The following is a 22746-nucleotide window of genomic DNA, read 5'->3' as shown; positions in this document are numbered from 1 at the left end:
CTAGAGAGTCACCTTGTCCTAGAGAGTGACCTTGTCCTAGAGAGTGACCTTGTCCTAGAGAGACACCTTGTCCTAGAGAGACACCTTGTCCTAGAGAGACACCTTGTCCTAGAGAGTGACCTTGTCCTAGAGAGTGACCTTGTCCTAGAGAGACACCTTGTCCTAGAGAGACACCTTGTCCTAGAGAGACACCTTGTCCTAGAGAATGACCTTGTCCTAGAGAGACACCTTGTCCTAGAGAGACACCTTGTCCTAGAGAGACACCTTGTCCTAGAGAGGGACCTTGTCCTAGAGAGGGACCTTGTCCTATTTTAAGTGTTTCTAAAATCTCTTATGGGAAAAAATGAATAATGGAAAAATTGATTGGAACCATTTCCTTGTTTGACCACTAGGTTTTATGGGTAATATGACTCATACTATGGTACTCTACTGCGTTGCATTCTCTGTCTGAAATGTGCTGTATAAATAAAGCTTGATTTGACTCTTATTCTGAAGGTGTATATAAATCCGTGACCGGAAAGAGTTGACTTATTCGTGCGTACTTTACGACGGAGTTATTCTGAGACCCTCACAGGAATAATTTCCTAACTACGTTTCCACGCTTTTAACAATTTAGGAGTCGCAGAGAGAAAGACACACGGTCTTTAATTTCACAGTGAAAATGTCCTCGATTCGGTTCAATCTGCCAACGTTATTGAATTGTCTGTTAATCTGCGTCACCTTGCTGCTGAATATCCGCTGCTGTGTTGTGGCCAAGTGGTACCACAGACCCAACGTTGTTCTGATCCTCACTGATGACCTGGACAGCGCTATTGGGGGCATGGTAAATTACTTTACAACATTAGTTTACTCTATTGGAGGTATAGAACTAAACGTTAGGTTTATAACATTAGTTTAGTCTATTGGTGGTTCATGGTACTAACGTTAGGTTAGACTGCTATGGGCTGATGCGCGCAGTGTTTAGGTTTAACTAAAGTTAGGCTGCAGAGTTAGATAGATAGATAGATACTAAGATAGATAGATAGATAGATAGATAGATAGATAGATACTATAGATAGATAGATAGATACTATAGATAGATAGATAGATAGATAGCCCAGCCATCACATGTAGCCCAGCTATGATGAGGGTGTGTAGATGGATAGATACTATAGATGGATAGATGGATAGATAGATGGATAGTTAGCCCAGCCATCACATGTAGCCCAGCTATGTTGAGGATGTGTTGTTGTTTTGCTAAAGTTGATGATGACCTGCTAGGTGATCTAGCCCTCAGGTCTGCCTCGCCTAATCATGTCCCTGATCTCACCAGCACACAGAACAATCATATGACTGGATGGGTCCAATGTCAGGAGTCCTGCTGACCTCTGGTCAGTTTAGATGGTCTTCCATAATGGATAAGATTACATGGACAGGAGGGGGACCTGACCTCTGGTCAGTTTAGATGGTCTTCCATAATGGATAAGATTACATGGACAGGAGGGAGACCTGATCTCTGGTCAGTTTAGATGGTCTTCCATAATGGATAAGATTACATGGACAGGATGGGACCTGATCTCTGGTCAGTTTAGATGGTCTTCCATAATGGATAAGATTACATGGACAGGAGGGAGACCTGATCTCTGGTCAGTTTAGATGGTCTTCCATAATGGATAAGATTACATGGACAGGAGGGGGACCTGATCCCTGATCAGCAATCCTACTCTGAGACTCTTGATACATACGACTACAGCAACAGCTAAAGCTGATGTACCAGGGCCCTTCATAAACCTGTTTCCTCCTCTCTAAACCAGCCTAACTGATGGACCAGGCCCTTCATAAACCTGTTTCCTCCTCTCTAAACCTGCCTAACTGATGGACCAGGCCCTTCATAAACCTGTTTCCTCCTCTCTAAACCAGCCTAACTGATGGACCAGGCCCTTCAGAAACCTGTTTCCTCCTCTCTAAACCAGCCTAACTGATGGACCAGGGCCCTTCATTAACCTGTTTCCTCCTCTCTAAACCAGCCTAACTGATGGACCAGGCCCTTCAGAAACCTGTTTCCTCCTCTCTAAACCAGCCTAACTGATGGACCAGGGCCCTTCATAAACCTGTTTCGTCCTCTAAACCAGCCTAAATCCCAAATCAGACATGTTTTCAGTTAGTTGTATTTTCACCCTATTGTTTAGCAGGACTCTGCTCTCACAGTCCAGGTATTTGGCAGCCAGTTTGAAGTAGTTCAGTAGGCTGAGTAGGTATACTAGAAGTCTGACCAGGAGAATCTAATGATACTGTTTGATGATTTAATCCAGGTCAAATTTTCAGATTTTATTATTCTAAAGTTTAGAACCGGCCAGGTGTTGACGAGGACGACAGATCAGTGTGAAATAAGTTACCTGGACAGGTGTGTCTGTGAGCTTGAGGTTTTCACAATGGGACGTCCATTTTAAATCCCGTCTTGTGTTTCTTCAGACCCCACTGAACAAGACCAAGAAGCTGATTGGTGAAGCAGGGATCACCTTTACCAACGCTGTGAGTATCCTGTTTTCAGAGTTAGGGGTCGGTCTCCAACGCTGTGAGTATCCTGTTTCAGAGTTAGGGGGCCGGTCTCCAACGCTGTGAGTATCCTGTTTCAGAGTTAGGGGGTCGGTCTCCAACGCTGTGAGTATCCTGTTTCAGAGTTAGGGGGTCGGTCTTTAATGCTGTGAGTATCCTATTTCAGAGTTAGGGGGTCTGTCTCCAACGCTGTGAGTATCCTGTTTCAGAGTTAGGGGGTCGGTCTTTAACGCTGTGAGTATCCTGTTTCAGAGTTAGGGGGTCGGTCTCCAACGCTGTGAGTATCCTGTTTCAGAGTTAGGGGGTCGGTCTCCAACGCTGTGAGTATCCTGTTTCAGAGTTAGGGGGTCGGTCTCCAACGCTGTGAGTATCCTGTTTCAGAGTTAGGGGGTCGGTCTCCAACGCTGTGAGTATCCTGTTTCAGAGTTAGGTCTCCAACGCTGTGAGTATCCTGTTTCAGAGTTAGGTCTCCAACGCTGTGAGTATCCTGTTTCAGAGTTAGGGGGTCGGTCTCCAACGCTGTGAGTATCCTGTTTCAGAGTTAGGGGGTCGGTCTCCAACGCTGTGAGTATCCTGTTTCAGGGTTAGGGGGTCGGTCTCCAACGCTGTGAGTATCCTGTTTCAGAGTTAGGGGGTCGGTCTCCAACGCTGTGAGTATCCTGTTTCAGAGTTAGGGGGTCGGTCTTTAACGCTGTGAGTATCCTGTTTCAGAGTTAGGGGGTCGGACTTTAACGCTGTGAGTATCCTGTTTCGGAGTTAATGGGGTCAGCAGCAGGACGGGAGATGAATGGGGTGTATGAGGGTTTCAGGCGGCAGGACGGGAGATGAATGGGGTGTGTGAGGGTTTCAGCAGGGAGATGAATGGGGTGTGTGAGGGTTTCAGCAGGGAGATGAATGGGGTGTATGAGGGTTTCAGCGGGGAGATGAATGGGGTGTATGAGGGTTTCAGGCAGCAGGACGGGAGATGAATGGGGTGTATGAGGGTTTCAGCAGCAGGACGGGAGATGAATGGGGTGTGTGAGGGTTTCAGGCGGCAGGACGGGAGATGAATGGGGTGTGTGAGGGTTTCAGCAGCAGGACGGGAGATGAATGGGGTGTGTGTGGGTTTCAGCGGGGAGATGAATGGGGTGTATGAGGGTTTCAGCGGGGAGATGAATGGGGTGTATGAGGGTTTCAGCGGCAGGACGGGAGATGAATGGGGTGTATGAGGGTTTCAGCAGGGAGATGAATGGGGTGTATGAGGGTTTCAGGCAGCAGGACGGGAGATGAATGGGGTGTATGAGGGTTTCAGCAGGGAGATGAATGGGGTGTGTGAGGGTTTCAGCAGGGAGATGAATGGGGTCTATGAGGGTTTCAGGCAGCAGGACGGGAGATGAATGGGGTGTATGAGGGTTTCAGCAGGGAGATGAATGGGGTGTGTGTGGGTTTCAGCGGGGAGATGAATGGGGTGTGTGGGTTTCAGCGGGGAGATGAATGGGGTGTGTGAGGGTTTCAGCGGGGAGATGAATGGGGTGTGTGGGTTTCAGCGGGGAGATGAATGGGGTGTGTGGGTTTCAGCGGGGAGATGAATGGGGTGTGTGAGGGTTTCAGCAGGGAGATGAATGGGGTGTATGAGGGTTTCAGCGGCAGGACGGGAGATGAATGGGGTGTGTGAGGGTTTCAGCGGGGAGATGAATGGGGTGTATGAGGGTTTCAGCAGGGAGATGAATGGGGTGTATGAGGGTTTCAGCGGCAGGACGGGAGATGAATGGGGTGTGTGAGGGTTTCAGGCAGCAGGACGGGAGATGAATGGGGTGTATGAGGGTTTCAGGCAGCAGGACGGGAGATGAATGGGGTGTGTGAGGGTTTCAGCAGGGAGATGAATGGGGTGTATGAGGGTTTCAGCAGGGAGATGAATGGGGTGTGTGAGGGTTTCAGCGGGGAGATGAATGGGGTGTGTGTGGGTTTCAGCGGGGAGATGAATGGGGTGTGTGGGTTTCAGCGGGGAGATGAATGGGGTGTGTGGGGGTTTCAGCGGGGAGATGAATGGGGTGTGTGAGGGTTTCAGCGGGGAGATGAATGGGGTGTGTGAGGGTTTCAGGCAGCAGGACGGGAGATGAATGGGGTGTATGAGGGTTTCAGCAGCAGGACGGGAGATGAATGGGGTGTGTGAGGGTTTCAGCAGGGAGATGAATGGGGTGTATGAGGGTTTCAGCAGGGAGATGAATGGGGTGTATGAGGGTTTCAGGCAGCAGGACGGGAGATGAATGGGGTGTATGAGGGTTTCAGCAGCAGGACGGGAGATGAATGGGGTGTAGAGACATGCTGATGGGAGTGTGTTGTTGTGTTTACCCCAGTTTGTCGCCAGCCCGCTGTGCTGTCCCAGCAGAGCCAGCATCCTAACAGGGAAGTATCCCCATAACCACCATGTGATCAACAACACTCTGGAGGGGAACTGCAGCAGCACGGCCTGGCAGAAAACCCAGGAGCCCAAGACCTTCCCTGCTCTACTGCAGGCCTACGCTGGTTACCAGACCTTCTACGCTGGGAAGTACCTCAACCAGGTAACTACACCTCACCTAACTCTACCGCTCAACTCTACCGCTCAACTCTACCGCCCGACTCTACCGCCTAACTCTACCGCTCAACCCTGCCGCCCAACCCTACCGCCCAACCCTACCGCCTAACTCTACTACTAACTCTACCGCCCAACTCTACCGCTCAACTCTACTACTAACCCTACCGCCCACCTCTACCGCCCACCTCTACCGCCCACCTCTACCGCCCACCTCTACCGCCCACCTCTACCGCCCAACCCTACCGCCCAACCCTACCGCCCACCTCTACCGCCCACCTCTACCGCCCAACTCCAACCCTACCGCCCAACCCTACCGCCCACCTCTACCGCCCACCTCTACCGCCCACCTCTACCGCCCAACTCCAACCCTACCGCCCAACCCTACCGCCCACCTCTACCGCCCACCTCTACCGCCCACCTCTACCGCCCAACTCCAACCCTACCGCCCAACCCTACCGCCCACCTCTACCGCCCACCTCTACCGCTCAACTCTACTACTAACCCTACCGCCCACCTCTACCGCCCACCTCTACCGCCCACCTCTACCGCCCAACCCTACCGCCCAACCCTACCGCCCACCTCTACCGCCCACCTCTACCGCCCACCTCTACCGCCCACCTCTACCGCCCACCTCTACCGCCCACCTCTACCGCCCAACCCTACCGCCCACCTCTACCGCCCAACTCCAACCCTACCGCTCAACTCTACCGCCCACCCCTACCGCCCACCCCTACCGCCCAACCCTACCGCCCAACCCTACCGCCCACCTCTACCGCCCACCTCTACCGCCCAACTCCAACCCTACCGCCCAACCCTACCGCCCACCTCTACCGCCCACCTCTACCGCCCAACTCCAACCCTACCGCCCAACCCTACCGCCCACCTCTACCGCCCACCTCTACCGCCCACCTCTACCGCCCAACTCCAACCCTACCGCCCAACCCTACCGCCCACCTCTACCGCCCACCTCTACCGCTCAACTCTACTACTAACCCTACCGCCCACCTCTACCGCCCACCTCTACCGCCCACCTCTACCGCCCCACCTCTACCGCCCACCTCTACCGCCCAACCCTACCGCCCACCCTACCGCCCAACTCCAACTCTACCGCCCACCTCTACCGCCCAACCCTACCGCCCACCTCTACCGCCCACCTCTACCGCCCACCTCTACCGCCCAACTCCAACTCTACCGCCTAACTCTACCGCTCAACTCTACCGCCCACCTCTACCGCCCCACCTCTACCGCCCACCTCTACCGCCCACCTCTACCGCCCACCTCTACCGCCCACCTCTACCGCCCACCTCTACCGCCCACCTCTACCGCCCAACCCTACCGCCCCACCCTACCGCCCCAACTCCAACTCTACCGCCCACCCTACCGCCCAACTCCAACCCTACCGCCTAACTCTACTACTAACTCTACCGCTCAACTCTACCGCCTAACTCTACTACCAACTCTACTACTAACCCTACGCTGGGAAGTACCTCAACCAGGTAACTACACCTCACCTAACCCTACCGCCCAACTCTACCGCCCAACTCTACCGCCCGACTCTACCGCCTAACTCTACCGCCCAACCCTACCGCTCAACTCTACTACTAACTCTACCGCCCACCCCTACCGCCCACCCCTACCGCCCACCCCTACCGCCCAACCCTACCGCCCAACCCTACTGCCCACCCCTACTGCCCACCCCTACTGCCCAACCCTACCGCCCACCTCTACCGCCCACCTCTACCGCCCACCTCTACCGCCCACCCCTACCGCCCACCCCTACTGCCCAACTCTATGCTGAACCGTCTCTCTGTTTCAGTATGGGAACTGTCTCTCTCTTTCAGTATGGGAACTGTCTCTCTCTTTCAGTATGGGAACTGTCTCTCTCTTTCAGTATGGGAACTGTCTCTCTCTTTCAGTATGGGAACTGTCTCTCTCTTTCAGTATGGGAACTGTCTCTCTCTTTCAGTATGGGAACTGTCTCTCTCTTTCAGTATGGGAACCGTCTCTCTGTTTCAGTATGGGAACCGTCTCTGTGTTTCAGTATGGGAACCGTCTCTGTGTTTCAGTATGGGAACCGTCTCTGTGTTTCAGTATGGGAACCGTCTCTGTGTTTCAGTATAGGAACCGTCTCTGTGTTTCAGTATGGGAACCGTCTCTGTGTTTCAGTATGGGAACCGTCTCTGTGTTTCAGTATGGGAACTGATTCTCTGTGTTTCAGTATGGGAACTGATTCTCTGTGTTTCAGTATGGGAACTGATTCTCTGTGTTTCAGTATGGGAACTGATTCTCTGTGTTTCAGTATGGGAACTGATTCTCTGTGTTTCAGTATGGGAACTGATTCTCTGTGTTTCAGTATGGGAACTGTCTCTGTCTCTGTTTCAGTATGGGAACTGTCTCTGTCTCTGTTTCAGTATGGGAACTGTCTCTGTCTCTGTTTCAGTATGGGAACTGTCTCTGTCTCTGTTTCAGTATGGGAACCGATTCTCTGTTTCAGTATGGGAACCGTCTCTGTGTTTCAGTATGGGAACCGTCTCTGTGTTTCAGTATGGGAACCGTCTCTGTGTTTCAGTATGGGAACCGTCTCTGTGTTTCAGTATGGGAACCGTCTCTCTGTTTTAGTATGGGAACCGTCTCTGTCTCTGTTTCAGTATGGGAACTGATTCTCTGTGTTTCAGTATGGGAACTGTCTCTGTCTCTGTGTTTCAGTATAGAAACTGATTCTCTGTTTCAGTATGGGAACGGTCTCTGTGTTTCAGTATGGGAACTGTCTGTGTGTTTCAGTATGGGAACTGTCTGTGTGTTTCAGTATGGGAACCCAGATGCAGGAGGAGTGGAGCACGTTCCTCTGGGATGGGACTACTGGGTCGGACTGGTGAGACCACATCATACACTATATTACTAACGTCACAACGTCAGTCTAGACTCTGGTGAGAACAACATGTCGCCTCAGCAGTCTAGTGAGTCTAAACTATTGGTCCCCTTTGACCCCCAGAGACGTGTTTCTGCCGGTATTCCACTGACCCCGCTGCTGCTCCATCCAGACTGTTTTCTTTTTACCTCTGGGAACGAAAATCACATCCATCAAAGATTGTTGACACACCGTGTTTACTATATCTGCAAGGGTTACTGAGGGTAGAGGTCACGAGAGGTCAGGATCAGGAGAAAGTTTGAGAAGGTTATCTCCTTCACTTAATCGTTTTAATAATATTAAAATACTGTAGTAACATAGATGGACTATTTTAGAAAGATGACATTTATACACAGACTAAACCTGATTTTTAGATCAGATTAGGATCATGTTTCTGTTTTAACTTAGAGGAACTCTAGGTACTACACTGTCTGTGTTCAGGAGAGGAACTCTAGGTACTACACTGTCTGTGTTCAGGAGAGGAACTCTAGGTACTACACTGTCTGTGTTCAGGAGAGGAACTCTAGGTACTACACTGTCTGTGTCCTATACAGGAGAGGAACTCTAGGTACTACACTGTCTGTGTTCAGGAGAGGAACTCTAGGTACTACACTGTCTGTGTTCAGGAGAGGAACTCTAGGTACTACACTGTCTGTGTTCAGGAGAGGAACTCTAGGTACTACACTGTCTGTGTTCAGGAGAGGAACTCCAGGTACTACACTGTCTGTGTTCAGGAGAGGAACTCCAGGTACTACACTGTCTGTGTTCAGGAGAGGAACTCCAGGTACTACACTGTCTGTTCAGGAGAGGAACTCTAGGTACTACACTGTCTGTGTTCAGGAGAGGAACTCCAGGTACTACACTGTCTGTGTTCAGGAGAGGAACTCCAGGTACTACACTGTCTGTTCAGGAGAGGAACTCTAGGTACTACACTGTCTGTGTTCAGGAGAGGAACTCTAGGTACTACACTGTCTGTGTCCAGGAGAGGAACTCTAGGTACTACACTGTCTGTGTCCAGGAGAGGAACTCCAGGTACTACACTGTCTGTGTTCAGGAGAGGAACTCTAGGTACTACACTGTCTGTGTTCAGGAGAGGAACTCTAGGTACTACACTGTCTGTGTTCAGGAGAGGAACTCTAGGTACTACACTGTCTGTGTTCAGGAGAGGAACTCTAGGTACTACACTGTCTGTGTTCAGGAGAGGAACTCTAGGTACTACACTGTCTGTGTTCAGGAGAGGAACTCCAGGTACTACACTGTCTGTGTCCTATACAGGAGAGGAACTCCAGGTACTACAACTACACTCTGTCTGTGAACGGGAAGCCTAAGAAACACGGAGGGAACTACAGTGAAGACTACCTGACAGACGTGCTGGTAAGAAGAGCTGCTAGTTGTCCTACTGAAGGACCCAGAGGATTCCCTGCATTACTGGGAACTGTCCTGTCCACTAACTCCTGGTCCGATCAGTACAGAATCAGTCTGGGGTCAACTCCAGTCTAACTTCCTCTGTCTCTGGACTTCCTCCAGTCCAACATGTCTCTAGACTTCCTCCAGTCTAACTACCTCTGTCCTCTGTCTCTGTCCTCTGTCTCTGTCCTCTGTCTCTGTCCTCTCCAGTCCAACATGTCTATAGTTGTCCTTCATTCTAACTACCTCTGTCTCTGTCCTCTGTCTCTGTCCTCTGTCTCTGTCCTCTGTCTCTGTCCTCTGTCTCTGGACTTCCTCCAGTCTAACTACCTCTGTCCTCTGTCTCTGGGCTTCCTCCAGTCTAACTTCCTCTGTCTCTGTCCTCTGTCTCTGTCCTCCCCAGACCAACATGTCTCTAGACTTCCTCCAGTCTAACTTCCTCTGTCTCTGTCCTCTGTCTCTGTCCTCCCCAGACCAACATGTCTCTGGACTTCCTCCAGTATAAGTCTAACTACCGCCCGTTTTTCATGATGGTGTCGCCCCCCGCCCCCCACGCTCCCTGGACCGCCGCCCCGCAGTACCAGGACCGCTTCAAGGACCTCAAGGCCCCCCGGGACCCCAACTTCAACGTCCATGGGAAGGTATGGAACATGGAAACACCCATACCACACCACCACGACACCCATACCACACCACCACGACACCCATACCGCCACCACCACGACACCCATACCGCCACCACCACGACACCCATAGCACACCACAACAACACCCATACCGCCACCACAACAACACCCATACCGCCACCACAACACCCATACCGCCACCACCACAACACCCATACCGCCACCACCACAACACCCATACCGCCACCACCACGACACCCATAGCACACCACAACGACACCCATAGCACACCACAACGACACCCATAGCACACCACAACGACACCATAGCACACCACAACGACACCATAGCACACCACAACAACACCCATAGCACACCACAACAACACCCATACCACAACAACACCCATAGCACACCACCACAACACCCATACCGCCACCGCCACCACACCCATACCGCCACCACCACAACACCCATACCACACCACAACAACACCCATACCACACCACCACAACACCCATACCACACCACCACAACACCCATACCACACCACCACAACACCCATACCACACCACCACAACACCCATACCACACCACCACAACACCCATACCACACCACCACAACAACACCCATAGCACACCACCACAACAACACCCATAGCACACCACCACAACACCCATAGCACACCACCACAACACCCATAGCACACCACCACAACACCCATACCACACCACCACAACACCCATAGCACACCACAACAACACCCATACCACACCACCACAACACCCATACCACAACACCCATACCACACCACCACACCCATACCGCCACCGCCACCACACCCATACCACCACAACACCCATACCACACCACCACAACACCCATACCACACCACAACAACACCCATACCGCCACCACAACAACACCCATAGCACACCACCACAACACCCATACCGCCACCACCACAACACCCATACCGCCACCACACCCATACCGCCACCACAACAACACCCATACCGCCACCACAACAACACCCATACCGCCACCACCACAACACCCATACCACACCACCACAACACCCATACCACCACAACACCCATACCGCCACCACACCCATACCGCCACCGCCACCACACCCATACCGCCACCACCACAACACCCATACCGCCACCACCACAACACCCATACCGCCACCACCACAACACCCATACCGCCACCACCACAACACCCATACCGCCACCACCACAACACCCATACCACACCACCACAACACCCATACCACACCACCACAACACCCATACCGCCACCACACCCATACCGCCACCACACCCATACCGCCACCACACACATACCGCCACCGCCACCACACCCATACCGCCACCACAACTTCGTTCTCTCTACCGTTTTAGGGGGGGCGTCTCTACCGTTTTAGGGGGGGCGTCTCTTCGTTCTCTCTACCGTTTTAGGGGGGGCGTCTCTTCGTTCTCTCTACCGTTTTAGGGGGGGCGTCTCTTCGTTCTCTCTGCCGTTTTAGGGGGGGGCGTCTCTTCGTTCTCTCTACCGTTTTAGGGGCGGCGTCTCTTCGTTCTCTCTGCCGTTTTAGGGGGGGCGTCTCTTCGTTCTCTCTACCGTTTTGGGGGGGCGTCTCTTCGTTCTCTCTACCGTTTTGGGGGGGCGTCTCTTCGTTCTCTCTACCGTTTTGGGGGGGCGTCTCTTCGTTCTCTCTGCCGTTTTAGGGGGGGGCGTCTCTTCGTTCTCTCTACCGTTTTAGGGGCGTCTCTTCGTTCTCTCTGCCGTTTTAGGGGGGGCGTCTCTTCGTTCTCTCTGCCGTTTTAGGGGCGTCTCTTCGTTCTCTCTGCCGTTTTAGGGGCGGCGTCTCTTCGTTCTCTCTGCCGTTTTAGGGGGGGCGTCTCTTTGTTCTCTCTGCCGTTTTAGGGGGGCGTCTCTTCGTTCTCTCTGCCGTTTTAGGGGGGGGCGTCTCTTTGTTCTCTCTACCGTTTTAGGGGCGTCTCTTTGTCCTCTACCGTTTTAGCGGTGGCGTGTAGCCTAGCGTAGGGCCAATAACCGAAAGGTTTCTGGTTCGAAGCCCCAGAGACGTTCTTCTCTTGAGGAAAGCGGTTACCCCTAACAACAACTGCTTTCCGGGCGCTGATGTCATTGACTAAGGCCCCCCCCGCACCTCTCAGGGGTTAAATGCTGAAGACACATTTCAGTGCTTTCAGACGAGGTATCTCCTCTCCTTTCCCTCTGTCTGAAGGCCACATCTGACCTCTCAACAAACCGTAGAGAGACCTACCTGTTAATAAGTGCTCTGTCTTTCCCATGATGACCTTCACCTCCTCCAGGACAAGCACTGGTTGATCAGACAGGCCAAGACTCCCATGACCAACTCCTCTATCCAGTTACTGGATGACGCCTACAGGAAACGGTTAGTACTACTTCCTCTTCTCTCTCCTCCCACGTCTTCTCCCCCCTCCCTTCTCTCTCCTCCTGTCTTCTCTTTCCTCCTCCTCCTTGTCTTCTCTCTCTCCTCCCTGTCTTCTCTCTCCTCTCTTCTCCCTCCTTCCCTCCTCTCCCCCCTATCCTTTATGAGTTATAATGTATCCTTTATGAGTTATAATGTATCCTTTATGAGTTATAATGTATCCTTTATGAGTTATAATGTACGCCCTGTTTGCCCTCCACACCACTAGGTGGCGTACTCTGCTGTCGGTGGATGACCTGGTGGAGAAGGTGGTGAAGAGGTTAGAGGTACGAGGTGAACTGGAGAACACTTATATCATCTTTACCTCAGACAACGGATACCACACAGGTACACAGCACACCTGGTACACAGCACACCTGGTACAGGTACACAACACACCTTATATCATTTTTACCTCAGACAACGGATACCACACCTGGTACAGGTACACAACACACCTGGTACAGGTACACAACACACCTGGTACAGGTACACAACACACCTGGTACAGGTACACAGCACACCTGGTACAGGTACACAGCACACCTGGTACAGGTACACCACACACCTGGTACACCACACACCTGGTACACCACACACCTGGTACACCATACACCTGGTACAGGTACACAATACACCTGGTACAGGTACACAGCACACCTTGTACACAACACACCTGGTACAGGCACACAACACACCTGGTACAGGCACACAACACACCTGGTACAGGCACACAGCACACCTGGTACAGGTACACCACACACCTGGTACACCACACACCTGGTACACCACACACCTGGTACACCACACACCTGGTACAGGTACACAATACACCTGGTACAGGTACACAATACACCTGGTACAGGTACACAGCACACCTGGTACAGGTACACAGCACACCTTGTACACAACACACCTGGTACAGGCACACAACACACCTGGTACAGGCACACAACACACCTGGTACAGGTACACAACACACCTGGTACAGGCACACAACACACCTGGTACAGGTACACAACACACCTGGTACAGGTACACAACACACCTGGTACAGGTACACAACACACCTGGTACAGGTACACAACACACCTGGTACTGGTACACCTACAGCGCCAACAGAAAAGTAAACACACCTCTAAGAGGACAGCTACCAGTCCGCTGACTCCCCCCTCTCCCCCTCCCTCCCCCCAGGTCAGTTCTCTCTCCCCCTGGATAAGAGGACAGCTACCAGTCCGCTGACTCCCCCCTCTCCCCCCTCTCTCCCCCCAGGTCAGTTCTCTCTCCCCCTGGATAAGAGGACAGCTACCAGTCCGCTGACTCCCCCCTCTCCCCCTCTCTCCCCCCAGGTCAGTTCTCTCTCCCCCTGGATAAGAGGACAGCTACCAGTCCGCTGACTCCCCCCTCTCCCCCTCTCCCCCCAGGTCAGTTCTCTCTCCCCCTGGATAAGAGGACAGCTACCAGTCCGCTGACTCCCCCCTCCCCCCCCCCCAGGTCAGTTCTCTCTCCCCCTGGATAAGAGGACAGCTACCAGTCCGCTGACTCCCCCCTCTCTCCCCCCCAGGTCAGTTCTCTCTCCCCCTGGATAAGAGGACAGCTACCAGTCCGCTGACTCCCCCCTCTCCCCCTCTCTCCCCCAGGTCAGTTCTCTCTCCCCCTGGATAAGAGGACAGCTACCAGTCCGCTGACTCCCCCCTCTCCCCCTCTCTCCCCCCCAGGTCAGTTCTCTCTCCCCCTGGATAAGAGGACAGCTACCAGTCCGCTGACTCCCCCCTCCCTCCCCCCCAGGTCAGTTCTCTCTCCCCCTGGATAAGAGGCAGCTGTATGAGTCTGATATCAGAGTTCCTCTGCTGATCCGAGGGCCCAACATCAAGCCGAACCAGACCACCGGGCTAGCGGTCCAGAACGTTGACCTGGGTCCTACCATCCTGGACATGGCTGGTTACAACGTCAACAAGACCGCCATGGACGGCATGTCCTTCCTGTCTGTACTGGTGAGAACCCATACAGAACACACTATACTCTATATACCTAGCACAACGCAGCCTAGCATCCTAGCACAACGCAGCCTAGCATCCTAGCACAACGCAGCCTAGTAGCCTAGCACAACGCAGCCTAGTAGCCTAGCATAACGCAGCCTAGCATCCTAGCACAACGCAGCCTAGCATCCTAGCACAACGCAGCCTAGCATCCTAGCACAACGCAGCCTAGCATCCTAGCACAACGCAGCCTAGCATCCTAGCACAACGCAGCCTAGTAGCCTAGCACAACGCAGCCTAGTAGCCTAGCACAACGCAGCCTAGCATCCTAGCACAACGCAGCCTAGCATCCTAGCACAACGCAGCCTAGCATCCTAGCACAACGCAGCCTAGCATCCTAGCACAACGCAACCTAGCATCCTAGCACAACGCAGCCTAGCATCCTAGCACAACGCAGCCTAGCAGCCTAGCACAACGCAGCCTAGTAGCCTAGCACAACGCAGCCTAGTAGCCTAGCACAACGCAGCCTAGTAGCCTAGCACAACCTAGCAGCCTAGTAGCCTAGCACAACCTAGCAGCCTAGCACAACCTAGCAGCCTAGCACAACGCAGCCTAGCAGCCTAGCACAACGCAGCCTAGCAGCCTAGCACAACGCAGCCTAGCACAACGCAGCCTAGTAGCCTAGCACAACGCAGCCTAGTAGCCTAGCACAACGCAGCCTAGCAGCCTAGCATAACGCAGCCTAGCAGCCTAGCATAACGCAGCCTAGCAGCCTAGCACAACGCAGCCTAGCAGCCTAGCACAACGCAGCCTAGTAGCCTAGCACAACGCAGCCTAGTAGCCTAGCACAACGCAGCCTAGTAGCCTAGCACAACGCAGCCTAGCAGCCTAGCACAACGCAGCCTAGCAGCCTAGCACAACGCAGCCTAGCACAACGCAGCCTCGTAGCCTAGCACAACGCAGCCTCGTAGCCTAGCACAACGCAGCCTCGTAGCCTAGCACAACGCAGCCTCGTAGCCTAGCACAACGTAGCCTAGCACAACGCAGCCTCGTAGCCTAGCACAACGCAGCCTAGCATCCTAGCACAACGCAGCCTAGCATCCTAGCACAACGCAGCCTAGCATCCTAGCACAACGCAGCCTAGCAGCCTAGCACAACGCAGCCTCGTAGCCTAGCACAACGTAGCCTAGCACAACGCAGCCTAGCAGCCTAGCACAACGCAGCCTAGCAGCCTAGCACAACGCAGCCTAGCAGCCTAGCACAACGCAGCCTAGCAGCCTAGCACAACGCAGCCTAGCAGCCTAGCACAACGCAGCCTCGTAGCCTAGCACAACGCAGCCTAGCAGCCTAGCACAACGCAGCCTAGCATCCTAGCACAACGCAGCCTAGTAGCCTAGCACAACAGCCTAGTAGCCTAGCATAACGCAGCCTAGCATCCTAGCACAACGCAGCCTAGCATCCTAGCACAACGCAGCCTAGTAGCCTAGCACAACGCAGCCTAGTAGCCTAGCATAACGCAGCCTAGCATCCTAGCACAACGCAGCCTAGCATCCTAGTACAACGCAGCCTAGCATCCTAGCACAACGCAGCCTAGTAGCCTAGCACAACGCAGCCTAGTAGCCTAGCATAACGCAGCCTAGCATCCTAGCACAACGCAGCCTAGCATCCTAGCACAAACGCATCCTAGCACAACGCAGCCTAGCAGCCTAGCACAACGCAGCCTAGTAGCCTAGCACAACGCAGCCTAGTAGCCTAGCACAACGCAGCCTAGCAGCCTAGCACAACGCAGCCTAGCACAACGCAGCCTCGTAGCCTAGCACAACGCAGCCTCGTAGCCTAGCACAACGCAGCCTCGTAGCCTAGCACAACGCAGCCTCGTAGCCTAGCACAACGTAGCCTAGCACAACGCAGCCTCGTAGCCTAGCACAACGCAGCCTAGCATCCTAGCACAACGCAGCCTAGCATCCTAGCACAACGCAGCCTAGCATCCTAGCACAACGCAGCCTAGCAGCCTAGCACAACGCAGCCTCGTAGCCTAGCACAACGTAGCCTAGCACAACGCAGCCTAGCAGCCTAGCACAACGCAGCCTAGCAGCCTAGCACAACGCAGCCTAGCAGCCTAGCACAACGCAGCCTAGCAGCCTAGCACAACGCAGCCTCGTAGCCTAGCACAACGCAGCCTAGCAGCCTAGCACAACGCAGCCTAGCATCCTAGCACAACGCAGCCTAGTAGCCTAGCACAACAGCCTAGTAGCCTAGCATAACGCAGCCTAGCATCCTAGCACAACGCAGCCTAGCATCCTAGCACAACGCAGCCTAGTAGCCTAGCACAACGCAGCCTAGTAGCCTAGCATAACGCAGCCTAGCATCCTAGCACAACGCAGCCTAGCATCCTAGCACAACGCAGCCTAGTAGCCTAGCACAACAGCCTAGTAGCCTAGCATAACGCAGCCTAGCATCCTAGCACAACGCAGCCTAGCATCCTAGCACAACGCAGCCTAGTAGCCTAGCACAACGCAGCCTAGTAGCCTAGCATAACGCAGCCTAGCAGCCTAGCACAACGCAGCCTAGCAGCCTAGCACAACGCAGCCTCGTAGCCTAGCACAACGCAGCCTAGCAGCCTAGCACAACGCAGCCTAGCAGCCTAGCACAACGCAGCCTCGTAGCCTAGCACAACGTAGCCTAGCACAACGCAGCCTAGCAGCCTAGCACAACGCAGCCTAGCAGCCTAGCACAACGCAGCCTAGCAGCCTAGCACAACGCAGCCTAGCAGCCTAGCACAACGCAGCCTCGTAGCCTAGCACAACGCAGCCTAGCAGCCTAGCACAACGCAGCCTAGCATCCTAGCACAACGCAGCCTAGTAGCCTAGCACAACAGCCTAGTAGCCTAGCATAACGCAGCCTAGCATCCTAGCACAACGCAGCCTAGCATCCTAGCACAACGCAGCCTAGTAGCCTAGCACAACGCAGCCTAGTAGCCTAGCATAACGCAGCCTAGCATCCTAGCACAACGCAGCCTAGCATCCTAGTACAACGCAGCCTAGCATCCTAGCACAACGCAGCCTAGTAGCCTAGCACAACGCAGCCTAGTAGCCTAGCATAACGCAGCCTAGCATCCTAGCACAACGCAGCCTAGCATCCTAGCACAAACGCATCCTAGCACAACGCAGCCTAGCAGCCTAGCACAACGCAGCCTAGTAGCCTAGCACAACGCAGCCTAGTAGCCTAGCACAACGCAGCCTAGCAGCCTAGCACAACGCAGCCTAGCAGCCTAGCACAACGCAGCCTAGCACAACGCAGCCTAGCAGCCTAGCACAACGCAGCCTAGCACAACGCAGCCTAGTAGCCTAGCACAACGCAGCCTAGTAGCCTAGCACAACGCAGCCTAGTAGCCTAGCACAACGCAGCCTAGTAGCCTAGCACAACGCAGCCTAGTAGCCTAGCACAACGCAGCCTAGTAGCCTAGCACAACGCAGCCTAGTAGCCTAGCATAACGCAGCCTAGCATAACGCAGCCTAGCAGCCTAGCACAACGCAGCCTAGCAGCCTAGCACAACGCAGCCTAGCACAACGCAGCCTCGTAGCCTAGCACAACGCAGCCTCGTAGCCTAGCACAACGCAGCCTCGTAGCCTAGCACAACGTAGCCTAGCACAACGCAGCCTCGTAGCCTAGCACAACGCAGCCTCGTAGCCTAGCATCCTAGCACAACGCAGCCTAACAGCCTAGCACAACGCAGCCTAGCAGCCTAGCACAACGCAGCCTAGCAGCCTAGCACAACGCAGCCTAGCAGCCTAGCACAACGCAGCCTAGCAGCCTAGCACAACGTAGCCTAGCACAACGCAGCCTCGTAGCCTAGCACAACGCAGCCTAGCATCCTAGCACAACGCAGCCTAGCATCCTAGCACAACGCAGCCTAGCATCCTAGCACAACGCAGCCTAGCATCCTAGCACAACGCAGCCTCGTAGCCTAGCACAACGCAGCCTCGTAGCCTAGCACAACGCAGCCTCGTAGCCTAGCACAACGCAGCCTAGCAGCCTAGCACAACGCAGCCTAGCAGCCTGTCTGTATCAGGAGGATCAGTATTTAACTGGTAGTAATGTGAATACTGTGTGGATCAGTATTTAACCGGTATTAATGTGAATACTGTGTGTATCAGGAGGATCAGTATTTAACCGGTATTAATGTGAATACTGTGTGGATCAGTATTTAACCGGTATTAATGTGAATACTGTGTGGATCAGTATTTAACCGGTATTAATGTGAATACTGTGTGTATCAGGAGGATCAGTATTTAACCGGTATTAATGTGAATACTGTGTGGATCAGTATTTAACCGGTATTAATGTGAATACTGTGTGGATCAGTATTTAACCGGTATTAATGTGAATACTGTGTGGATCAGGAGGATCAGTATTTAACCGGTATTTACATTTACATTTTAACATTTAAGTCATTTAGCAGACGCTCTTATCCAGAGCGACTTACAAATTGGTGGATTCACCTTATGATATCCAGTGGAACAACCACTTTACAATATGGGGGGGGGGGTGGGTTAGAAGGATTACTTTATCCTATCCCAGGTATTCCTTAAAGAGGTGGGGTTTCAGGTGTCTCCGGAAGGTGGTGATTGACTCCGCTGTCCTGGCGTCGTGAGGGAGCTTGTTCCACCATTGGGGTGCCAGAGCAGCGAACAGTTTTGACTGGGCTGAGCGGGAACCGTGCTTCCTCAGAGGTAGGGAGGCGAGCAGGCCAGAGGTGGATGAACGCAGTGCCCTTGTTTGGGTGTAGGGCCTGGTGACAGTGAGTGTGTAGGAGGTCATAAAGTCTGACCAGGATCATGAGGCGGTCCAGGTCTTTCCTCAGGGAGGACGGAGGCTCACTGCCCATCTGCAGAGACATATGCACCAGACAGGCATCCTCATCAGCACAGGTTCACAGCTGCTTCACCTTCTCTGTCTTCTGTTATTAATGTGAATACTGTGTTGTAATCTCTGTGTCAGGTGGGATCTGTGAATACTGTTGTAATCTCTGTGTCAGGTGGGATCTGTGAATACTGTGTTGTAATCTCTGTGTCAGGTGGGATCTGTGAATACTGTGTTGTAATCTCTGTGTCAGGAGGGATCTGTGAATACTGTGTTGTAATCTCTGTGTCAGGTGGGATCTGTGAATACTATGTTGTAATCTCTGTGTCAGGTGGGATCTGTGAATACTGTGTTGTAATCTCTGTGTCAGGTGGGATCTGTGAATACTGTGTTGTAATCTCTGTGTCAGGTGGGATCTGTGAATACTGTGTTGTAATCTCTGTGTCAGGTGGGATCTGTGAATACTGTGTTGTAATCTCTGTGTCAGGTGGGATCTGTGAATACTGTGTTGTAATCTCTGTGTCAGGTGGGATCTGTGAATACTATGTTGTAATCTCTGTGTCAGGAGGGATCTGTGAATACTGTGTTGTAATCTCTGTGTCAGGAGGGATCTGTGAATACTGTGTTGTAATCTCTGTCAGGTGGGATCTGTGAATACTGTGTTGTAATCTCTGTCAGGTGGGATCTGTGAATACTGTGTTGTAATCTCTGTGTCAGGTGGGATCTGTGAATACTGTGTTGTAATCTCTGTGTCAGGCGGGATCTGTGAACAGCACTACGTGGAGAACAGACTTCCTGGTGGAGTATGAAGGGGAGGGATCTAACGTGGCAGATCCCGCCTGTCCGCTGCTCGGTCCCGGGGTCTCTGAATGTTTCCCCGACTGTGTGTGTGAGGATTCCTTCAACAACACGTACGCCTGTGTTCGTACCGTCGCCCCCTCCGCCGACATCCAGTACTGCGAGTTCGACGACAACGAGGTGAGAGGGAGAGAAGTGTTTTAGTCACCTCGTGTCTCTCTGTGTGTTAGGGAGGTGGATATCCTGTCTCACCCGTAGAAATACAATGAACTGCCCTGCTTTACTGCTATGGGGACGCTCAACATGGACGCCAGTCTGAATGGGGACCCCTACCTCTCTCTCTCATGGACGCCAGTCCACCTATTAAATAACTAACTCTCTCTCTCTGTGTCCACCAGGTGTATCCTACCAGGTCATTAGTAATAACTCTCTCTCTCTGTGTTCACCAGGTGTATCCTACCAGGTCATTAGTAATAACTAACTCTCTCTCTCTGTGTTCACCAGGTGTATCCTACCAGGTCATTAGTAATAACTAACTCTCTCTCTCTCTGTGTTCACCAGGTGTATCCTACCAGGTCATTAGTAATAACTAACTCTCTCTCTCTCTGTGTTCACCAGGTGTATCCTACCAGGTCATTAGTAATAACTAACTCTCTCTCTCTGTGTTCTCCAGGTGTATCCTACCAGGTCATTAGTAATAACTAACTCTCTCTCTGTGTTCACCAGGTGTATCCTACCAGGTCATTAGTAATAACTAACTCTCTCTGTGTTCATCAGGTGTATCCTACCAGGTCATTAGTAATAACTAACTCTCTGTGTTCACCAGGTGTATCCTACCAGGTCATTAGTAATAACTAACTCTCTCTCTCTGTGTTCTCCAGGTGTTTGTGGAGGTCTATAACATGACAGTAGACCCCTACCAGCTCAGTAACCTGGCGAAGACCATTGACCAGGAGGTCCTGGAGAAGATGAACCACAGGCTGATGATGCTGCAGTCCTGTTCTGGACAGTCCTGTAGGACCCCTGGGGTCTACGACGCACGGTACACTGACCAACCACCCAGCTCTAACCCACCCCTCTCTCCAGACCACCCAGCTCTAACCCACCCCTCTCCCCAGACCACCCAGCTCTAACCCTCTCCTCTCCCCAGACCACCCAGCTCTAACCCTCTCCTCTCCCCAGACCACCCAGCTCTAACCCTCTCCTCTCCCCAGACCACCCAGCTCTAACCCTCTCCTCTCCCCAGACCACCCAGCTCTAACTCTCCCCAGACCACCCAGCTCTAACCCTCCCCAGACCACCCAGCTCTAACCCACCCCTCTCCCCAGACCACCCAGCTCTAACCCTCTCCTCTCCCCAGACCACCCAGCTCTAACCCTCTCCTCTCCCCAGACCACCCAGCTCTAACCCTCTCCTCTCCCCAGACCACCCAGCTCTAACCCTCTCCTCTCTCCAGACCACCCAGCTCTAACCCACCCCTCTCCCCAGACCACCCAGCTCTAACCCACCCCTCTCCCCAGACCACCCAGCTCTAACCCACCCCTCTCCCCAGACCACCCAGCTCTAACCCACCCCTCTCCCCAGACCACCCAGCTCTAACCCTCTCCCCAGACCACCCAGCTCTAACCCTCTCCCCAGACCACCCAGCTCTAACCCTCTCCCCAGACCACCCAGCTCTAACCCTCTCCTCTCCCCAGACCACCCAGCTCTAACCCTCTCCTCTCCCCAGACCACCCAGCTCTAACCCTCTCCTCTCCCCAGACCACCCAGCTCTAACCCTCTCCTCTCTCCTGACCACCCACCTCTCTGTTCTTCTCTCCCCAGGTATACGTTTGACCCTCAGCTGATGTTCAGTAACAGGAGGCAGCGGATCAGCGGGCCGAGACGGGCCTGAAGAGCAGGAGGAGGAGAGGAGGGCTGTCTGAGCCCGTCCTGCTGGTACCGAGTGTCTGAGACCTATGGTTGGAGAGGAGGACCTTCTGTCCACTCCACACTACAGCACTTTTAACAGGGAGGCCTTTGTCTGTACACAACACAACCCGTGTGTGTGTGTGTGTGTGTGTGTGTGTGTGTGTGTGTACACACAGTATCACCATTGATTGGTTGTTTTAAGACATGCTTTAACTGATTTAATTGGACATGTTGTGTTTGCTAATTAGGTGAGGAAAATCAATTACCTCCAATCAGCTGTTTTTCAAATCATTAACACGTCTTGACCGGCTACAGTCGGACTAGAAACCTGTTATTCCTCTTTCGCCCAGTAGGACTAGAAACCTGTTATTCCTCTTTCTCCCAGTGGGACTAGAAACCTGTTCCTCTTTCTCCCAGTGGGACTAGAAACCTGTTCCTCTTTCTCCCAGTGGGACTAGAAACCTGTTATTCCTCTTTCTCCCAGTGGGACCAGAAACCTGTTCCTCTTTCTCCCAGTAGGACTAGAAACCTGTTATTCCTCTTTCTCCCTGTGGGACTAGAAACCTGTTATTCCTCTTTCTCCCAGTGGGACTAGAAACCTGTTCCTCTTTCTCCCAGTAGGACTAGAAACCTGTTATTCCTCTTTCTCCCAGTGGGACTAGAAACCTGTTCCTCTTTCTCCCAGTAGGACTAGAAA

General features: G+C 53.0%; 1 protein-coding gene across 1 annotated transcript; it reads left to right on the top strand.

Annotated features, from left to right (window-relative positions):
• The first annotated feature begins 511 nt into the window (after positions 1 to 511).
• gnsa (glucosamine (N-acetyl)-6-sulfatase a) lies at positions 512 to 22546 on the top strand. The gene is made up of 12 exons (XM_029748313.1): positions 512 to 823; positions 2452 to 2511; positions 4872 to 5078; positions 7899 to 7964; positions 9276 to 9374; positions 9881 to 10048; positions 12380 to 12462; positions 12728 to 12846; positions 14287 to 14492; positions 20097 to 20318; positions 21020 to 21180; positions 21963 to 22546. The coding sequence occupies exons 1-12, from the start codon at positions 662 to 664 to the stop codon at positions 22030 to 22032; spliced, it is 1623 nt and encodes a 540-aa protein (XP_029604173.1). The 5' UTR covers positions 512 to 661; the 3' UTR covers positions 22033 to 22546.
• The last annotated feature ends 200 nt before the right edge of the window (positions 22547 to 22746 follow it).

Source organism: Salmo trutta, unplaced genomic scaffold (genome assembly GCF_901001165.1).
Source record: "Salmo trutta unplaced genomic scaffold, fSalTru1.1, whole genome shotgun sequence".
NCBI lineage: Eukaryota > Metazoa > Chordata > Actinopteri > Salmoniformes > Salmonidae > Salmo > Salmo trutta.
This window is presented reverse-complemented; position numbering and strand designations above follow the sequence as displayed.